Source organism: Rattus norvegicus, chromosome 8, assembly GCF_036323735.1.
Source record: "Rattus norvegicus strain BN/NHsdMcwi chromosome 8, GRCr8, whole genome shotgun sequence".
Lineage (NCBI taxonomy): Eukaryota > Metazoa > Chordata > Mammalia > Rodentia > Muridae > Rattus > Rattus norvegicus.
The window spans coordinates 128,906,066-128,927,539 of NC_086026.1; the positions used below are offsets into that span (position 1 = coordinate 128,906,066).

Genomic DNA, 21,474 nt, shown 5'->3' on the forward strand with positions numbered 1-21,474 from the left:
ATCTCCTCTCTAATTAGAACAGTTAGAATGGCCCTCATAACTACATCCTTGAGCCAAGTCTTTACGGGGCTGGTCAGGAGTTTTCTAGCTTTGTGGTCTCATGGGAATTTTCCTCTGAAGTCTCTGTGCCTCCCAAGTGAGACTCCTCCCTTTCACAGCTCCAGACACCCAATGCTTGCCCTTCTCGCTGGCATCGCCATACAGCTTCTGTTTGGTTGGGTACCTTCTAGACATCAGGGGAAAGGAGGATTATAACAGGAGGGGGCTCTGCCCATGCCTCCTCCCACCCCCATCTCCCCAAAGGCATAAATGATTCTTATTTACCAAAGAAACAAATTTTGCTTCTCCTCTCTACTGTATCATTCTCTTCATTAATCTCTGTTCTCATTTTTAAAAAATTCCCTCCCTCTCCCCTCCCTCACTCTAATTCTTTAGTTTTGAGACAGGGTCTTTCTAGGTAGCCCAGGCTGGCCATGAATTTACAACAATCCTCCTCTCTATCCTAAGGACTGACTTTATTGGAGGGCACCACCATGCTCAGCAGGCTTTTAAAAGCCTCTTCAGATGGCAAAAGCATCAACTTTCCCTTTTATCTTGTGTGTGCAGCCAGAGCTCTGTATCTAACCATTCCTCCATCAATGTTTGCAGCCGTATATTTTGTGATTTTTCTTTTGTTACTGTTCTGATTGTACATGAACCCTTCAACATTTCATTATACTTTCTCCTTTGATTTATGACTTAGACCTTTTTAAAAAAAAAACCCAGAACTTTAATGCTCTTTTTTACCTTAATACAAAGAGGATGGGTCCATGAGTCCAGGTTCTTACATCTGCTGACGTTTGTTTTATGGCCAGTTTAAGAGTTTAAGAGTTAAGTGTTAGCCTGGAAAGGTGGTCATTGGTGCACAGATGCCTGTTAGCCTATCAGCTCACACCCAGTCCTTTGTGTTCCTAAAATGCTTCACTTTTTACTGTTATTTTGACTAATCAGTCATGGAGAAGTCTGTAAAGACCAATTAGTTTTACTTTGTGTTCTTTCAGCTTGGCTTTGCACATTTCTTTTTTACTTATTTATTTTATCTATCTCTGGTTTTTATTACTTCTCTGAGAATCTCATACACTGTGTTTTGACCATGTCCACCCCTCCCCCACCCCCTCCTGGATCCACCCTCTTTTCCCTACCTGCCCAATTTTGTGTACTCTTAAAAACATTTTATATCTTATTTTTAAAGCCATCAAGTCCAATTTGTGCTTAGACTCTCGACCCTTCCACTGGAGCATGGCCAACCCAACAGGGACCACACACACCCTTAAAGAAGACTGACTCGTTTAGAATCTATCAATTCCAAGTAGCTACTTGGCTAGGGGTGGGACTTAATGCTCACATCCCTTCTCCCTATTGGGATTCCATCTGGCTTTGCTTGCACAGTTCTCCTGTGCAGTCGATCCCCAGTGAGTTCACAGGTACAGCTGCCCCACTGTGAGCGGATAACAACACTTCCTTGTAGTGACCCACCACCTCTGGCTCCTCTAATCTTTCTGTCCTCTCTTCCTCCGTAAGCCCTGAGCCTGGGATTGGTGTGGTATATTCAAAGCCACATGCTAAGTGGGTTTTAGTTTAATTTGCATAGAGCCCTCTTAATTTCTAATAATGTGTTTGTTCCTAAGTCCGTTTTTAATGAGGCAGAGTTTTCCTTTGCCTTTTCCTGCCTTATCTTTTCCCCTTACTTTTACCATCCAGAGCTCTGAATATTTTTATCTCACTTGTGACACCATTTGGAGGTATCAATAAAGCCTGGGGTTGTTTTGTTTATCCCTAACCTGCAAGTTTAAGTGTGAACTGTGCCTACTTATTAATATACTTGATTGTATCTCACCACCTTCCTATGCTCTCTCGGGTGGGCGCTCTACTTCCCACATACAGTGATCCCCTCCTCTGTTTGGCTCCAGTCAGGTACCTGTTGAGGTGCTTGAGGCCTTAGACAGCACTGAACCTTTATAGTTACTTTTCTCACTGCTTCAACAAGACACCCAGCAAAAGACAACTTAAGGAAGGGAAAGTTTATCTTGGTTCTTGGTCTGAAGATACAGTGTAACCTGGTGGGGACACAGGAGCGGGAGGCTGCTGGTTACATTGTATCTGCTCTCCTGAGTAGAGAAAGATCAGTGCTCATACAGCATCATCTGGGCTCTGACAGTCTTGGGCAGTCCCCACCTTTCAGTTCTGCCATGCAAAAGCTCCAGATGCCAGTCATGGACCTACAGGGTGCAGTGTACCCTGCTGGGCTCTGGCTTGATCTCCCCTAGCTGTTGGCTGTCCCCTCCTTACCTGTTTTGAGTGGGTGTGTTTTCTCTGAGCCATTCTATATTAGAAGTCTGTAATTTGTGCTTGATGTTCTAGGCATCATGGTATAGAGTTCTTTTTGAGTCTCAGAAGAGTCTTTGGACTTTGGCCAGTGTTGGGACTGTTAAGACCTGGGGCTCTTACGTGAAAGAGTAAGTGTTTAGAGTTTGTGTTGTGAGACAGCCAGGAGCCTGTGAAGAGCAGGAGAGGAACGCTATGAATCACAGAGATGTGCTTAGGTGCCAGTAATGGTTTAACCTTCATTGGTAGTCTGACTGCTGTCATGATTTGAATATGCTTGGTCCAAGGAGTGGCACTGTTTTGGGGGTGCTGCACTTGTGGTAACATCCCTGTCTGGTACGCTGTGCCTCCTCAAACTGTGAGCCAAGATGAACTGACCCTTCATTTTTATCAGGTATCTTCATCACAGCAATGAGAAAAACTAATCCATTCCTGCATGTTGTGCTTCCCCTGTACCCTGAAGTGTTGCCACACAGTGGAAGAAATCTGTCCCTACACCTCCCTGACAGCACTCCTCCTGTATTTCAGGTCACATGAGCACAAGCTCTGGGGATCTGCAGGAGCTGATTTGAGGACCCAGACAGCTAAGGAGTGACTCACGGGGACTATGGGGCCTGGACAAAGGAATGATTCATGCCTCAGGTGGGATGGAGTGGGACTGTGAGCGACGTCGTCATTGCCACTTAGAATGCCGTGCACTTTAAAGTGATGAGCTGTTGATTTCCGGAGTTTTCCATTTAATACTTTCAGACCATGGTTGACCATAAGTAAATGAGCCAGGAAAGTGAAGCCGCAGGCAGGAAGAGCCGTGTACTTATGTTCTCCAGCTGTTGTTTGTATTACACACACACACACACACACACACACACACACACACACACATATTCTCCAGGTCCTAAGTCTTCTTTCCTTACTCAAAAGCTTTGGTTTCCCTTTCTATTTCCTGGTGTTTATTATGCAGTTACTGTAGCATCTATGTTAGCCTTGAAACATCTGATGTGAACCAAATTCATTTCCACCTTTCCAGGTTTTTTTTTTTTTTTTTTTTTTTTTTTTTTTTTTTTTTGAGCTGAGGACCGAACCCAGGGCCTTGCGCTTGCTAGGCAAGCGCTCTACCACTGAGCTAAATCCCCAACCCCACATTTCCAGGTCTTTAATTGTCATTGGCCTTCCATTTAATTTGTATGTCAGTGTTTCCTATTTTAGGTTAAACAAATCTTCCATGTGCATACAAACAAGACTTCTAATTTTTCTATGGTTATATAATTTATTGATAACATTCCACCATCTTCCAACTTCCACTGTCCACTCTTTTTGAGAGAGGATCCCTCATTGATCTGGATCTCACCGGTCAGGCTAGCTCAGCTGGCCAGTGTACCTGGGGGGATCCTCCTGTCTCAGTTCCTGCCACACTGGGGTTAAAAGCTCACACTACCACGCTTGGCTTTTTTTTTTTTTTTTTCTTTTTCCTGAGCTGAGGACCGAACCCAGGTCCTTGTGCTTACTAGGCAAGCGCTCTGCCACTGAGCTAAATCCCCAACCCCACACTTGGCATTTTTATGTGGGTTCACCACCTGAGCCATCTCTGTCTGTATTGTAATTTGTCTCTTGTAGCTGATTTAGTAACTTCTTTGTGTCTTTGATGGTCTCAGTCTCGGCAGGACGCATGCTATAATGGCTTTGCTTTTATTCCGCTGACACTCAGGATTCTCTGAGCTTCTAAGATGTGCCTGTTGACACCTAATCAATGCTCAGGAGATTCTTAGCTGTTTGAATATCGCTTCTCCATTTTTTTCCTGTCTTCTCCTGCAACTCTGATGGACACATCTAGGAAGTACTTCCTGTTATTTATCACCCATGACCTTTAACCTCTCTTTCACAGGTCATGTCCTTGTTTCACCGTACATGTTGGCCTCTTTGTTTTCCCTCCTCAAGAGAAGACCTCATGGTGTTTGTAGCGATAGCCACTTACATCAGTGAACTCTAAGTCTGTATTTCTATTTTTATGTTTTGAAACAGGAGTCCTTGTACCCCAGGCTACCTGTGGATGGGTTACAGGTGTGCACTATCCTGACTGACTGGTTCCTGTTTCATTCTTCCTTCTTTATTTATCTTTGTACACACATGTGCATGCAGGAGTTCAATGACAAACTTCAGGAGTCTGTCTCCTTCCATGATTTGGTTCCTGGGGATCACAATCAGCTCATCAGGTTTGGTGCCAAGTAAATCTACCCACCATCTTGAGCCACCTTGTCAACCCCAGATCTATAGTTTTAGACCAGGCTTTTCTCTCTTGGCTCCCTTGCCCACCTTACTCAGTTTCTCCTCTGGTTGCACAACTTTCTGAAAGCCAAGCTCTTGATTCCTAATTTTTTTTCTCCCCAGACCTGTGCTACTTGATACTTTGGTATTAGTCAATACATAAGATTATTTTCTTGGTAAGATAATACATTCATTTATTCTTTGGAACTTCAGGAACACAGACAATGATACCACATTTCCCTCCTTGTTCCAGAATAATGTTTGTAATCTAGTGTGTATTTCTCAAGCATAAATTGTCATCATAATCACTTGGTTTATATCTAGGTAATTGTACAAATATTATACAATAAATATAATGAAGTAATTGTATCCAAGACTTGATGAAATACACAGTAGAGAAAGTACAGCTATATACCAGAGCCTTTACACACACACACACACACACACACACACACACACACACGTACACACACACACACACACACGCACACACATATCTCCAAGAGTTTTCTAATAGTTGAATTAAGTGTTAAATAACATTTAAGTTAATTATAGTTTAATTAAAAGTCCAGTTCAGTAGTGTTAACTACTTTCACACTTGGTCACCTGTGGCTGGCAACGGCCACATTAGTCAGTGCTGGTAGGACCATTCCTGTGGTAATGTGTTGGTCAGGGTTTGAGGCTCTTCTCTATGAAGAATCCAACACTAATTATCTGCAGCTGAGTTAAAGGAAGAAGTCAGAATTGATTCGCAAAGCCTTCGGCGGTCTATTGATCCGAGGGAAAGCCTTTCTTCTGACGATTGTTTCTGTAAATTTTGAAGTTGGGGAATTGTGGAATAGAGAACAACCCAGGCAGGTCTGCATCCCCCACCCCCACCCCTTGTCCCTTGTCCCTTGTCCCTTGTAAGGCTTGGCTTTGAATGTATTCATTGTTACAGAAGTGAATGCAATGTCTTCTTCCTCTGCGGGATAACCTGAACATGACTGAAAACAGCACACATTCTCTTTTCCTCACTCATCTCTGCCTTCACGGGGGCTGCTCATGGGGGCTGCTCACCAGGTTATCAACAGACGTCAGAGCTCCGTTCTCCCCAATAGAAACCAGAGCGGCTCACTTGCCAGTCAGACAGAGAGGCTGAGCCCTGGCTACCTGACCCTTTCTGATAAGCTATTCTCAACTGGGTTTTAAGAATAATGTTTGGGTCTTGGAAGGACAGAGAAGTCGGTGCTTAAGACCTACATCGGATGAACAGAGTCAAGAGAACTTGAAGAAAACCCCACCAATATATACGGTACGGCCCTAGGGAAGTCGGAGGTCAGACTCACTTCTCATGGGGGAACTAACTGAAGATCTAGTCAGCAGCAAATCAAGTTTTATTTTCTACAGATTTATGAGGTAGATGGGGATTCACTGTTGAAGCAGAGAACCGATTTTATTGTAAATCCTTGTTGACACAGCAGGAGGGTTTAGTCCTGGGAACATTGTTGCTGGTCTGTTTTATCAGTGAGGCGGAACCCTCACTGTTTCCCTGTAGACAGGTCTCTAAAATGGCTCAGGAGCCTCTTGCTCTTGACCTTAGACCTAGTTCCTTCACTTCTAGCCAAACGGAAAGTAAGACCTGAATGTGAAACACATTTTGGCCCAGAGGTTTGATCCGGGAGCTCTGTAAAATAGTCAAAGATCGGAATCAACCCAAATTCAGAGCAGGAAGAGTGGGGGTTCATAAAAACACGTAGTAGGTGAAGAGTGACCCAGCCAGTAGGAGGGATGCTCCCGTCAGGACTGTGTCCTTGAGATGTGGTATCAGTGGGAATGGGTTCATCAGATAACACCACAAGACATCAAGCTGTCAGCGTTTGCTGGAGGGCATCCAAGTGATTACTTTTCCTGGACAGCAAGTAACGTCATTCAGGTCTTCCCACGTGGGGTTATCTAGGGGGTTGTAGAGAATCCCATAAAGCTAAAGAAACAAATTCATAAGAAAAAGACTAGAAAGGAGGCCAGAGGCATAGTGGCTTCTTGTGGTGGGTCACTGTTCTCCTTCGACAACTAGATTCATCATTGAGACACTAAGAGAAAGATGGGCTACAGAAGGTGCCCTAGCCTGCCTGGCACGATTCTCAGCCTTGCCTCCCACCTCTGTCTGTGCTTAACTCCTGGATCCCTTTAGTCTGGCACAGCTCTGGGCACGAGTTGTTTTTCAAGAAGTGTGGGGGAGTTTGGAATCTGTAGACTATGGCTGATACTTCGGGCCAGCTAACTTATACCATGCAGTATGGTCTGGTCTTTGGGTGTTGAAAAAATGGAGAAGAAGACTTGAAACAAATACCCAGAAGACTCCATATAAAACTTGAAATAATACCCAGACACATGACTCTATGTAAAACCACTGTCTCAGCTCTCCCGGCTCCTGGGGCCTCTTACAGGGGCTGCTGTGTGGTGAGGTGATGCTGAGGGGGTCCCTGTAAACCTGTCAATAGGATTCCGCAACACACTTTTAATTACTCCTGAAGTGGTGCGTTTTAATTAAAGTGTATGTCTCCAAAGCCCCTGCTGATAGAAGATCCATCTCTAAAGTATAGACGGGTGTGAGAAGCTGGCAGTGGCCCCGGTTACTGCTAAAGGTTGTTAGCCAGTCTCCTCCTGCCTTGCTCCTGAATTTAGATTTCTTCTCCTGTCGCCTGGAGCGAGTCTGAACCTCCTCTTTCTTATCTACCTAATAAGAATAAGCTATTATCTTGGCCCAAGTCCCTTCAAGATGCTCTTACGAGTATTAGAGTATGACACAGTTCGAAGGGGCTATCTAAGCACCTTCTGCATGGTTAGCTTTCACTTTGCAAATATTTTGTTTTCTTAAATGAACAATGGTCCAGTTCAAACGCTTATCTAGACTTCTAGTATATCAAGGATGAGGGGGGGGAAGCGGGGGAGAAGAAGAAAAAGAGAAAGAAGAAGGAGGAGGAGGAGGAGAAGAAAAAGAGAAAGAGAAAGGAGGAGGAAGAGGAGGAGGAGAAAGAAGAGGAAGAGGAGGAGAAAGAAGAGGAAGAGGAGAAAGAGGGAGAAGGGGAAGAGGGGGAGAAAGAGGAAGAGGAAGAGGAGGAAGACGAGAAGAAGAAAGAGGAAGAAGAGGAGGAGGAAGAGGAGGAGGAGGAAGAAGAGGAGGGGGAGGAAGAAGAGGAAGAGGAAGAGGGGGAGGAGGAGAAGAAGGAGGAGGAAGGGGAGGAGGAAGAGGAAGAGGAGGAGAGTCATTTTGCTTCTTTTTTAAAATTCAAGCCTTATGGCCACTAGGGACCCCACAGCCTAAAAAGAGACAGAGTCACAGAACTTTATAATGAGTTTTAGAATGGGTGAACCATTATAGAAACAAGGAGATCCAGGGTAACCAACTCCATGGCCAGACTTCTTTTCTGTGGTAAAATGAGTGTACATTGGAGCTGGGGAGATGGTTTAGTCAGTAGTGTGCTTATGCAGAGGCCTGAGCGCAGTCCCTAGCACCCAGCTGTAAAAGGGCTGGGTGCAGTGTTGTCTGTGATACTAGCACTGCAGAGGTGGAGTCAGGCAGATGCCTGAGCTCACTGACTGGGCCAGTCTAGCTTACTTGGCAAGCTCTATGCCAGTGAGAGACCATGCCTCAAAGAAATGTGGTAGGAGCTGAAGGGATTGCTCAGTGGTTAAGAGCCCTTGCTGCTCTTGCAGAGGGCCTGAGTTCAGTTCCCAGCACCCAGGTCAGGTGGTTCATAACTGCTGGTAACTCTTGCTCCACAGGATTTGACACTCTTCTGGCCAGCAAATGCAGGTAGACAGAGGAAGTCTGCATATGGCTTTGCCTCCATTTTCCTCTAGGGAGGAATCATTGTCTTTCTGAGACAGAGGGATGTCAGGGATAATCCTCCCACAATGTGACTAACTGTCTCTCCCTTCTCTTGCTGAAGCCACTGGAAATACAGATCCGATCCTCAGGGATCAGTTGTTGACAGACAAGATGGTTGGGAAGTGTACAAGTTGGGACCCAGACACTGCCATGCTGGACTGTGTGGCCTGAATCTTGGTCCCTTCCTACTGCTTGCTCATTTTGTAGAAGGGCTTGCTAGAGTATCAAAGATGTGACTGGAAACTTCCATGTCTGTCTGTCTATCTGTCTGTCTGTCTGTCTCCCTCCCTTCCCCCCTCTCTCTTCCTTCCTTCCTTCCCAATCTTGTCCTTCCCTCTGGCCCAGTCTTCTGGGTATGTTCCAGTTCAGGTCCCTGTTGTCTTTCAGAGCCGCACTCCTGACTATTTCCTGACTATGTCACGTGACTGTGGCTGTCCAGGCGAGCTGCTCTGAGACTGGTTTGAAGCGAGCCTTTGCCGTAAAAGTGGGTTCTTGTTCCTGAGGCACTAAGCACCTGGAAGCTGGTTTAGAATTTTAACTTAAAAAAAAAAAATCCCACCTTGGAAATACTCAGTTTGCTAATTATTTACATGTTGTCTCCTTACAACAATGGTCTAGTTTTCTTTGTCTGTATTGAAGAATATAGTTGAGGCCATTTCCTTTTCTATTTATGTATCAACAGTGCCGAGTTTTAAGGCTTTATGTTGAATTTTAGAGACTTTTTTTTCTTCTTCTTTTTTCTTTTTTTCGGAACTGGGGACCGAACCCAGGGCCTTGCGCTTGCTAGGCAAGCGCTTTACCACTGAGCTAAATCCCCAACCCCAATTTTAGAGACTTTTAAGGCAGTTTACTTTCAGTCGATCTTACCTAGCATGTAAAAGTCTTGGTTCTGTCCTCAGACAGAACTTGGTGACTTTTTGCACGAGGTTTTTTTTTTTTTTTTTGTTTTGGTTCTTTTTTTTTTTCGGAGCTGGGGACCGAACCCAGGGCCTTGTGCTTCCTAGGTAAGCGCTCTACCACTGAGCTAAATCCCCAGCCCCTGCACGAGGTATTTTTAATAGGCTGCTCTCAAATCGATCGGTCCATACACAGATGTCATCAGACATAGGCAACTGTGTGAGGACTGAGGCTGGAGGAGCTCCTGGGGAACAGCCATATGGCTTTCTTTTAAGTTCGGACACTGATCCAGCCATACTCTCATCAGTTCTGAGAACTAAGGCTCTGAGACACGAGGTCCACTGCATGGACCTCTACCACATACTACTCACATGTTCCAGAAGGAACAGATAAAAAAACACCTCCTAGAGCGAATTTGTGCTAGACGTAAGCAATTTCTTTAATTTAAATTATTTAATTTAATTATACAATATGGCAAGACCTTTCCAGAGTCACAGAGCAATTCTGCAACATGCAGATCAAAATATAAACCAACATGGGTTACAGGAATCAGCAGGGGTTAAGGGGTCATCCTACTCAGGCAAAGCTTCATTCTCACCCTCATCCCTGTAATCCTGGTTCACAAACTGTCAGCCTCAGTACCCTTAGGACCAATCTCACTGTTCCTTTAATCTCAGCTCAGTGGACTTCATAAGATGCCAGGTCTCCCTGGACATTCTCATCCCGCAGATTCCTTTCCGATCTCTGCTCTTCCTCCTCCACCTCCCCCCTTTTCCCAGCCCCCGTTGGAGCTGCTGGTCAGTCATCAGCAGCTGTTGGGATATGGTCCATTCACAGTGGACTCTGTAGACCAGGGAAAGAAGGTTTCCTGAGTCCAGTGAGTCAACCATTATTCTCATCCACAGCCATAACAGGTACAACTGACCATCGCAAGTCTACCCTCGGTGGACACAGGCATCTCTTTAAACCAAATTAATCTCTACATAAAGACAAAACCGAGGTGGTTCTTGTACCCAACATCACAAAGCATGACCCTTCAGATAGCCGGAAGCTCACTCTTCTTGCAGAAGATACAAAATCCTATGCTTAAATACTCTGCTATAAAATTAACACACCATTAAGATTTATTTCGATGTTTATATATTCAAATGTTGTATTGCATATATTGTATGTATATGTACCATGCATGTGCCTGATGTCCTCAAAGGCTAGAGGAAGGCATCGAATCCCCTAGAACTGTTAAAGCTGCCATGTGGGTGCTGGGAACTAAACCAAGGCCCTCTTCAGGGGCAGCAAGTGCTCCTAACCACTTTACCTTTCTCCCCCCTAAAAATCAATATATTTTATCCTCCTAGACTCCACTCTAAAAATGGTTCAACAAGGATAGGACTCATGGGTTACTAGGCCCAAGTCCTAAACTCTGTGACTACGAGAACCCCTGGAGTTCCCATGTTAAGAACCCGAGCTCTGTTGGGGTTAGAGAGATTGCCTCAGCTTTTAGGAACATGGCTGCTCTTCCAGAGGACCCAGGTTCAGCATCCTCATGGCTGTACACAACTGCCTATTACTGTGGTGGTTGGAACAGAAACAGCCCCCATAGGCTCATCTATTTGGATGCCTGGTCACCAGGGAGTGGAACTGTTTGGAAGGATTAGAAAGATTAGGAGGTGTAGCCTTGTTGGAGGAAGTCACCTGGAGTGGCCTTTGAAGCTGGGCCAGTCTCTCTTCCTCTCTGCCTGTGGATCGGGTGTAGCTCTCCGCTCCTGCTCCAGCACCTGCCTGCCTGCCTTGCTCTCTGCCAGGATGGTGATGGACTAAATCTCTGGAACTGTAATCAGGCACCCAATTAAATGCTTTCTAAGAGTTGCTGTGATCCTGATGTCTCATCACAGCAGTAGCACTGTGACTAAGACTCTAGTCCCAGGGGATCCAACACCTCTTCAGGGACTGCACACCTGTCGTGTGCAGACATTCGTGCAGGCAAAACAACTCATAGACATAAAATAAAAATAAATAAACCTTCTGAGAAATCCAAGTTCTGCAAGCTGTTGTTGGCCTGTAGTTGGGATCTCTACGTCACATGGATGCTTCTAAATTAGTCATTTGTTCCTTCTTGAAGGTGCATCGTCTTTTCTTGTCTACGAGTAGCCACCCTAATTCTTCTGTTTAGGGAACAAACGGGCTTGTGAGTTTTACCTGACTGATGGCAAATCCAGAATTGGAGAGGTCTGAATTAGTGAGGTTTCACTGTGTTTTTAGTGGTGTTTTATTCTCTAGCCTAATTAATTATGTGGTCTCATTCCAAATATAGTTAGGCACAAGCTCTTGTACGGATACATATTTTATTAGAGACAGAGGGAACGGACCAGGTGTTTCTATAGCTGAGGGAGCAAAGACCTTCATTTTATCCAGTTGAAAGGAAAAGGGACATTTCTGGCGCACTGCAGACTGTGTGCTTTGTCAAGTGCCTATTGGTGGTTTTCTGTGCAGGGGCTCTATAGGAAAGTGCTTCAAGGACAGGCGGCCGACGGGGAAAAGCTGAAGAGGCTCCACAGACCTCTGCAGTACCCAGCGAGTCAGGGCAGGAGTGGGGGTTGCAGACACATCTCTATTGCTAGCAGCACAGAAATAAGCTGTGCTCTCAGACGGATACTGGACCTTTGTTTCCCTCTGAGAGCAGTCCATTACCTATAAAGCCAGAAAAATGACAGTGAGATTTATTATAAACCAGGTCATTCTTTGTCAGTAACATGTGAGGCATGTTGGCCTTTGCGAATAGGTAGATGTGTGCTCTGTACGCCTGTTTTGTAAAAATTTCTCGTTGGAGAAGGAGTTTTAAGGTGAGAAAGCTTAAGAAGCCGCATGGGCCTAGGGAGATGATGGCCCAGTGGGCAGATTGCGTCCTTCTTAAGCACGAGGACCCAAGTTTGAATACCAGACATCCACATAGAAGCCTGGTGCACTAGCACACATGTGTAACTCCAGTGCACTGTCTGCTCCTACAGCGAAATGGGAGCCAGAGACAGGAGACTTTCTGGGAGTCCTGAGGCCAGCTAGCCTTCTGTATGCAGCAGTGCAAAGTGTTAGCGATACCCAGAGTCAAACAAGGTGTCATGCAAGGACGATCTCTCAAGGTTGTCTTCTTACCTCCATACACACTCTGCATACTTCCCTCTCCTGCCCTCTTAGATCCACACACGCCATAGACCCCGCCTCTCACCCCTGCACACACATACATGTGCACCACCATGGTGGTGGAGTCTGAATGGCTCATGCGGCTTCTTAAGCTTTCTCACCTTAAAACTCCTGAATTCCTTTGTTTTAAGGGAAGAAAGAGGCATGGAGGAAGTAACCTGCAAAAAGTCAGAATAATCAAACATCAAGAAAATCCAGAGTAAAATGAAACTGGGAAAAAGATAAATGAAGCCATAAGCCGTCTGATCTCAGAGCTGAAGGGCATGGCGACAAAACCTAGAGTTTAGTAGAGGGCTGGAGCAACAGGTTTGATAAAGAATAAATAAATACCTGAATTACCCACTTAGAAGAGGGAAAAAAAGAAAGAAAGAAACCCACAGGAGTTGACAATGCTGCAACAGTGTGAGCCACTTCAGCTCTGATCTAAGAGTTAAAATACAAGTGTGTGAAAAATAACCAGTTTTAATAATGTTATTACATAGAATATGATGGGGGTTGGGGATTTAGCTCAGTGGTAGAGCACTTGCCTAGCGAGCGCAAGGCCCTGGGTTCGGTCCCTAGCTCCGAAAAAAAAAAAAAAAGAAAAAGAAAAAGAAAAACATAGAATATGATGTTAATTTATAATGTTATACATTTAATAATGTTATTGAATATGTAGCAAAGAGTTGTATAAATTGCAAGGGGAGAAGTAGGTAGCAATTTAATGGATATTATCAAAGTTAATTGTTTGACACATTAAGTAGTACATGTTTTTTAAAAAAATCTTTTATTTATATGTGTTTCTGTGTGCTTGTGCACGTGGATGCAGTGCCCAAGGAGGCCAGAGGAGGGCGTCAGATCCTCTGGAGCTGGAGTTGCAGGTGGTTGTGAGCTACCCAACAAGGGAGCTGAATTCAGGTCCTCTGGAAGAGCAGCCAATGCTCTTAGCTGAGCCTTCTCCATCCTTGTGTATATGTTTATAGCTAGAATATCAAGTTGTGGTGATTCCCTTCCTGTCTTCTTTACTGAGTGTTTTTTTTTTCTTTTTTTCGGAGCTGGGGACCGAACCCAGGGCCTTGCGCTTGTTAGGCAAGCGCTCTACCACTGAGCTAAATCCCCAACCCCCTGAGTGTGTTTTTTTTTCATAAAATTTACTGGTTTTATCAATAGAGAAAACAGGGCTTTGCTGTGTCTATTTAAGAACCATGGTCTTTGTTCATTACTGTCATTTTTTTCCCCATGGGTGATGGTTTATAGCAACTGTCAACCTCACAGGACCTGTAGTCACTCAGGAAAGGAATCCTTGGGCATGCCTGTGAAGAATTACCTAGACAGGTATGGCCATACCTGTGAGGGATTTTCTTGGTTGTGTTAACTGAGATAGGAAGATCCATCCTAAATGTATTAAGTACCAGGTCCTGGTCTCCGTCTTGGACTAAACAAAAAGGAGAAAGTGAGCTGAGAGCAATCTTCTCTCAGCGTTCATGGGGCTTCACTGTGGATACAATATAACCAGCTGTTACAAGCCCCTGCAGCCATTCAGACTCCACCACCATGGACTTGTACCTTAGAACCGTGAGCCAAAATAAGGCCTTCCTTCCTTCCTTCCTTAGACTATTTTTATATGGGGATTTCACCACAGCAGCAGGAAAAGCACCTCAGGCAATGTTAGCCTTCCATTTTAGCATAAACACTTGTCATGTTGCTGGTTTGACTGATATTGGTCAGGAACTTTGAATCTGTATTTGTAGGGGTGTTGGTTTTGTTGTGTTATATTGTTACACTGTGCTTTGGTATCTGATGATGTTTGGCCCCTTTAAACAAGTTGGGAAGTGTCTTCTCTTTGTTCTGTTCATGGAAGACGGATATTCACCCTATTCCTTATGTGTGATATAATTCATCAGTGAAGTTACCCAGTCCTCTGATTTCCTTCCTGGAAACATTCTGTGTTGTACAGTCTCCCTATTCATCAGTTGTCAACTCAGAGTTTTCACCTCTCCTGAGTCAGTTCTGGCAATGTCTTCTTAGGAATTTTTCTCTTTTTTTCGGAGCTGGGGACCGAACCCAGGGCCCTGTGCTTGCTAGGCAAGCACTCTACCACTGAGCTAAATCCCCAACCCCAGAATTTTTCTATCTTATGTAGTTAATCCACTTTGTTGCAGTTTAATTCTTCATAGCATTTCTTTTTAATCCCTTTTGTTTCTCTAAGGTCTGTTGTTGATGTCTCTTCTTTTACACATTAATTACTTGAACATTCTTTTTTCATGGTTGGTGTCATTAAAGGTATGACTATTTTGGTTATCTTTCCAAAGAATGAACTTTAGATTTTTGAGGACTTCTCTCTACTTTTTGTATTAGTTGCTTTTCTGGTGCTGTGATAAAACACCATGACCAAGACCAACTTTAATGTTAGAAGTTTACATTTTCAGAGGGAGAGTCCATCATGGTCCGGACAGGAAGCTGAGACATCACATCTCAGCCACAAACACCAATCAGAGAGAGTGAGCTGGAAGTGTCACGAGGCTACATATGTTTAAAGCCTGACTCTAGTGACATACTTCCTCCAGCAATGCCACACCTCCTAAACCTTCCCAAACAGTGCCATGAGCTGGGAACTAAGCGTTCAAATTCTTTTGGATGTCATTTCTCATTCAACCCCTTGCCTTGCTATTTCTCCTTTTGCTTAGAAGGAAGACTGAGTTTCTTCCTCTAGTCCATCATTTTTGTGGAAGTCTTCAGTTCTTTGACCATGCTTGAATGATGGAGTCTTCCTTTCTCTTCTGCATTTTTTCTTCCCTCCTCTGTGCCTTGTGAGATGCAAGTGGTCAAAAGAAACAAAACCAAATGTTGTGCACTTATGAGAGTATGTCAGCTCCTCAGACAGGCATACAGCAGGCCCTCACTTAATGGCCACATCAGCATCCTCAGGAGAGGCTCACAAATCCAGCTCGGATGAAGCATAGACCTAGTCTACTGCTAGTAGTCCTGTCTGCTCCGGCTGGTGAGCATGGACACATTTTAGAGGAAGAGACAGTCCATGTGAGGAAGTGAACAGAATGAAGTTCGGTGGTCCACCAACCCAGGCACTACTGCTGGGTTCAAATAGCCACAATGAAAACACATCTCTACCCAGCTTGTCTTTTCTTCCCTGGAGTAGCTCTTCTTCCTTCCCTCTCTGTTTCCCTCCCTCCCTCTCTTCTCCCTTCCTCCAAAAGCAATTCGCTTTAGTGGGAAAGCGTAGAATTGCGCTTCCTCTGTGGGAAAAGACATTTTCTTCATTTCTAGTCAGTGAGAAGAGTGTTAGAGTATCTACATCCTCACGTTTAGGATACTGGATTTCCCAACTTAATCATTTTTTATTTTGGGTACAAGGTCAAACACACACACACACACACACACACACAGAGAGAGAGAGAGAGAGAGAGAGAGAGAGAGAGAGAGAGAGAGAGAGAGACAGACAGACAGACAAACAGACAGACAGACAGACAAGAACCCCACATAACTTAAGTTGCTAAGACCTCACTCAGACCTCACTCAGGCATCTGTCCTTGGTTCTGTTCTGGTCCTGCCCAGAATGTTACACTTGCAAACACTGACCCTTCCCTGTGAACATCCCACGGTGCGTTCTCAGTGTCCCGGCACTGTCCCAGGCTATCTTCATTTGCAAGGTCTCTGTTGACCAGTTTCCTCCAGAAGTACCACCTTCGTTTTGCTCTTGTCTTTAACCTTAAAGCTGTGGGTTACCAGAGCCGGTTTACACTGTGCTGGGTTTAAAAGCCAGGGCTTTGTGCATGTCGGGATGTCCCTCCTCCAGTGGGGCTCCATCCCCAGCATCCACTGGCTTTGATTTTTAAGCAATTAGCTTGTGATGAGGATGACCACGGTGGTTGTTGTTTTATGTCTGTAGGTGCCCTCAGAGGGTGTAAGCGAGAGATCCATAGTTATAGGCAGTTGTGTATCCCTTGTGTGGACATTGGGAACAAAATGCAGGTTCTATGTAAGAACAATATGGCTTTTAACCTCCAAGCCCCTTCCCAGTTCTGCCAGTGCACTGCTGAAAACCACCTGACCTCTGACAGTTATATTCAGAAGGCCAGCCCCTCAGTTCAGGTATCCCGTGGAAGTGATCAGAGTGCATCAGCAGAGCCTTGACTTGGTGCCACTTCCCACCTCGCCCTGAGAAGTCAGGTGCTGTTCAGGACACTGCCCTGTAGTCACATGTTCAGGGTCGGACAAACTTGAACTGCTCTTGCCGCTTCGGCTGTAGACTTCTTAGAGCTGATTACCTCCTAAGCCTTGTGTAGCCCCACGAGGACAGCAGAGCGTGACACTGGCTGAGATTTATTACAAAAGAGTTCCTCCATCACAAGCTGCTCGTGGGAACAATAACCCAGCAAGCACACTTTTGGGAGGTGGCACTATAATTAAATGCTTAACTGCTATTAATTTTCTCATTATTAAATTTTGGGACGGATCCCTCTGTTGCATCTTGGTTGGGTGTCAGCCAGAGGAAGCAGGTAGTAGCAGCCCGGATGTGCCAGGAAAGCCTGCACCTGCTGGGCATCTGGGCATACACCCCTTTCCCCAGGTGTCATCTTCTGAGATACGCTGCGACCCGAGTGCCCTCTTTCCTCAGCTTCATGGTGACGTCTGACTCATTGCACATGGACTACAGTCGTGCTCACTGTCAAATGTGAAGAGCTTGTACCATTTCTCAGACGCTGCTCTCTGTGCTTCGTCTGGGCCTTTTATAGCCTTCTTGAGTCTCAGTCGGTCTTTTGTAGGTATGATCAGATCCATGTCACCCTATCTGGCCAGCTAGGTGTCTTACAATCTAATTTACCATTGTTGGAGATGACACGAGGTCAGGAATCTCGTCTGCCTTAGTTAGGGTTTTACTGCTGTGAACAGACACCATGACCAAGGCAACTCTTCTAAGGACAACATTTAATTGGGGCTGGCTTACAGGTTCAGAGGTTCAGTCCATTTTTATCAAAGTGGGAACATGGCAGCATCCAGGCAGGCATGGTGCAGGAGGAGTTGAGAGTTCTACATCTTCATCTGAAGGCTGCTAGTGGAAGACTGGCTTCCAGGCAGCTAGGGTGAGGGTCTTAAGCCCATGCCTACAGTGACACAAATACTTCAACAAGGCCACACCTTCTAATAGTGCCACAGGGCTACCATAGGGTCCTAATGGGATGGTATATGTGTATAGTGTATGTATGGTATAAAATGGGGTATGTGTATAGTATTGTATTATGGGGTATATATGTGTATGTGTATGGTGTCTGTATGTGTATGTGTAGTATTATATGTGTGTGTGGTATATTGTGATATATGTGTGGTGTGTGTGTATGTGGTGTATATATGTGTGTGTATGTTTGTGCAATATTTTATGTATATGTGTGTATGTGTAATACTGTATATATATATGTGTGTGTGTATGTGCATGTATGTGTAGTATATGTGTGTGGTATATGTATGTGGTGTGTGTGCATGGTATATGTACGTGTATATGTGTAGTATTATATGTATATGTATGTGTTGTACTATTGTGTGTGCATAGTGTATGTATGTGTGGGGTGTTGGCGTGCATCCATGTGCAAGTGTGTCTTCCTATGTGCACACACGTGCGGAAGCCAGAGAAGGATGTCGAATGTCCTGCTGTGTCATTTTTCACACTGCTCCTTCAGTGAACCCAGAGCAAAGGCTGGAAGTCAGCAAACCCAGGAATCCTCCTGTCTCCTCCCCATAGCGCTGAGGTTACAGGTTTATGTATGGCCATCCCAGCTCCCCCCACCCCCAAACTTATATTAGTCTTTCCCCCACACGTTTGTCTGTGCACCATGCGTGTGCCAGGTTCCCACAGAGGCCAGAAGAGGGCAACAGGTTGGCTAGAATTGGAGTTATATTTGGTTGTGAGCCATCATGTGGGTGCTGCGAACTGAACCTGTGTTCCCTGCAAGGGCAGGCAGTGCTCTTCCCCACTGAGCCCCCGGTAGCCCTTTAATGGAGTGTTTAAAGGAAGACTGTGTCTGCTGTGCATGCTGAAGGGCTCCTCTTGCTGTGTGTGTGCTGAAGGTGGTGGCTGACCCTGTTCCTCCCCAGCAAGACTTTGTCTGCTTTGGCTTCTCCTGACCTACAGGTCTCAAAGTCACCCTCCCACCTCGGTGTAGAGCAGGTGGGTGATTGGTTTTCAAGTTGCATTATGGGAGGGAAGTGTTTCTGAGGCTTAGCATTCTTGTCCTGATTTGTGGGGAAATCTTGAGATTAGTTTATATTACGCCGTCACATGGTTTTAAATCACCTAACAAGAGACTTAGGGACTAACGCCACTCTGTCTTCTCCACTTATTATCTGTGAATGAAAAGAAAACCCACACAGCCTAAAGAATGCTAGCAAGCCAGGTAATGGGGTAGCGGTATGTGACCGTAACTCTATCAATATGGAGTCTGAGGCAGGAGGATTGTTGTGAATTCAAGACCAGTCTGGGCTACATAGCTTACACAGTTAAATGTCAGTCAAAGCTACACAGCAAGATGCTGCTTTGAAAACAAAACAAATACCAAACAGCCAGGGAGTCAGGAGGGATGGCTCAGTGGTTAGGAGCACTTGCTGCTCATTCAGAGGTCCTGAGCTCAGTTCCCGGCACCCAAGTTGGCAACTCCAGTTCCAGGTGGCCCAACAGCCCCTCAACAAATGCCCCCTTCTGACTGCCGAAGGACCTGCACGAACATGAGATATATACATTCCCTCCCTCCCTCCCTCCCTCCCTCCCTCCCTCCCTCCCTCCCTCCCTCCCTCCTTCCCTCTAGCTCTTACACTGCACACATATGCACACTCAGAGAGAAGGATCTGCTGTTCCTAGTGTTCCTAGTTTACACACAATAAAGAGGGTTAAGGGACTCAGGCCCTCCCACGTTAAAGCCTGAGGTCCCACGTTGCCCTCTGTATGCTAGGGATGTGTGTAGGGCCAGGGCCCTGAGGCAGAGATACAGATGCATCCCTCCTTAGAGGGCGAGCGAGTGCAAGCCTTTTCCCCTCATCTGTGACTGTGCGTACAATGTTGTGAGCATTAGAGCCGTTTAATATCCACGTGTGGAAAAGCTCGTGTCCCACAGTAGATGTTAATCATTCAGTGGAAACGTTGTTAAGAACCCTAGCGTCATTATTTATTAGAATCCTCAACTGTAATTCTTAAAATGTTTCAGAGAGCTCATTATGACACGTGCAGATCACTTTTTGTTGGGTTTGAGGTTCATGTTACGTCATTCATTCATTCGCTCAGTCATTCAGTCATCTTTTTGAGATAGGGTCTCATGCAACTTAGGCTGGCCTTGAACACCTTACATAACGGAGACCAAAGACAGAAAGAACAAAATGGGTAAAAAACAACAACAACAACAACAACAAAAAACTAGGATATATTTCTTTTAAAAAAGAAACTTCAGTGACCTTGAACGTCTGTCCTCCCTCCACCTCTGCAGAGTGGAGGTTATAGTGTGGGAACCACACACCCAGCTCTCTGCATGCTGGGGATTGAGCTCAGGGCCTGGGGCACGCTAGACACATGCTCTCCAGCTGAGCCGCACACCAGCCCTTGTGTTATCTTACGCACTCCTAGAATCGCTCTACGCACGAAACATAGAGCTTGGCTTCTCCCTCCAGCTTCACACATCATCTCGGGATTTCTGGTGTTTATTGCATAGGCCTGAAGAAGAGCTTAGGGGTATAGCATACGTGGGATATTATTTTTCTAAAGAAAACAATTTATTTTGTGTTGAAATAGAATACCTATAAATAACCTGTCAAACTATAGAAATGAAGAATTCTTGACGATCCCTTTTCAGTGCTTTGTGGAAATATGTTTCATTTTGACGAAAAGGATAGATTACCTGCTGTTGCTGGTTTGGTTCCCTTCTCTCCTTCCCTCCCTCCCTCCCTCCCTCCCTCCCTCCCTCCCTCCTTCCTTCCTCCTCTCCTTCCTTCCCTCCCTCCCTCCCTCTCTCCTTCCTTCTTCCTATGGTACTCCAGGCTGGCCAAGAGCTCCCTACTGATCTTCCTACTTCCGTGTCCTGGATGCTGGGGTCCCCGGTGTGCTCCACCATGCCTGACATAAGATCTCTTTGTCTTCACTTGAGTTGAGGACAGCAGAAGCTCAGTCCCCTGATTTCCTGCCGTCTGGCCAGAGCCACCTAGAAGCAGCACACAAGAGTTCAGAGGAGCAGGCTGCCTTTGTACGCTGCCGCTCCACAGAAACACCATGCTTGGTCTAAGTCAGCGTCGAGGGTGGATTCAAGCCACACAACCCTGTCCTCAGTCTCTGATCTCTCCTTTCACTCCACAGACCTAGCTCAGTTGTCCGTGTTTAACCCTGACCATGGGGAGGAAGCTGGACCTGTCGGGTCTGACCGACGATGAGACCGAACACGTTCTCCAAGTGGTACAGAGAGACTTCAATCTTCGCAAAAAGGAGGAGGACCGGCTGAGGTGAGATGGCTCTTTTGCCTGACCATGTTCGGACAGCGAGGCTCAGCTGTCTGTGTTATAATCCCACACTTGGGTTTATGGAATGGCTACCCTGTCCTTTCTTGAGAGGCTTCTCATATCCAGTGACATGTGTCTAAGGTACCTGGCCCACAGGTGTGACACCTGCATCACCTTAGTGAGAGTCTGCCATCACTGAACCAAAGGACTTAAGATGTCACCTCAGAACCATGAGGATCTATTGTCTAGTCTCCATATTGCTTGCATTTAAGGTGCCCGGGAGAGGTTTACAAACAATGAATAGAAGTAATGTTGTCATAGGAAATACTATTTCATTCTTTAGCAGTTCCTTTCATGGGTGTAAAACTCACAGTGGAACTGTCTCCTTCTGCAGTCCTGGGCTGAATTCATTCTCC

At 45.4% G+C, this 21,474-nt stretch overlaps 1 protein-coding gene across 10 annotated transcripts in view; it reads left to right on the plus strand.

Moving 5' to 3' along the window:
- Myrip (myosin VIIA and Rab interacting protein) overlaps positions 1–21,474 on the plus strand; it is a 167,050-nt gene that overhangs the window by 10,695 nt on the left and 134,881 nt on the right. For 7 of the 10 annotated variants that reach the window (NM_182844.2, XM_039081681.2, XM_039081687.2 and 4 more), the window contains 1 exon segment: positions 20,919–21,061. In NM_182844.2, the coding sequence (NP_878264.2) occupies positions 20,952–21,061 (110 nt within the window). In that variant the 5' untranslated portion in view covers positions 20,919–20,951. 10 annotated transcript variants of the gene reach the window in all.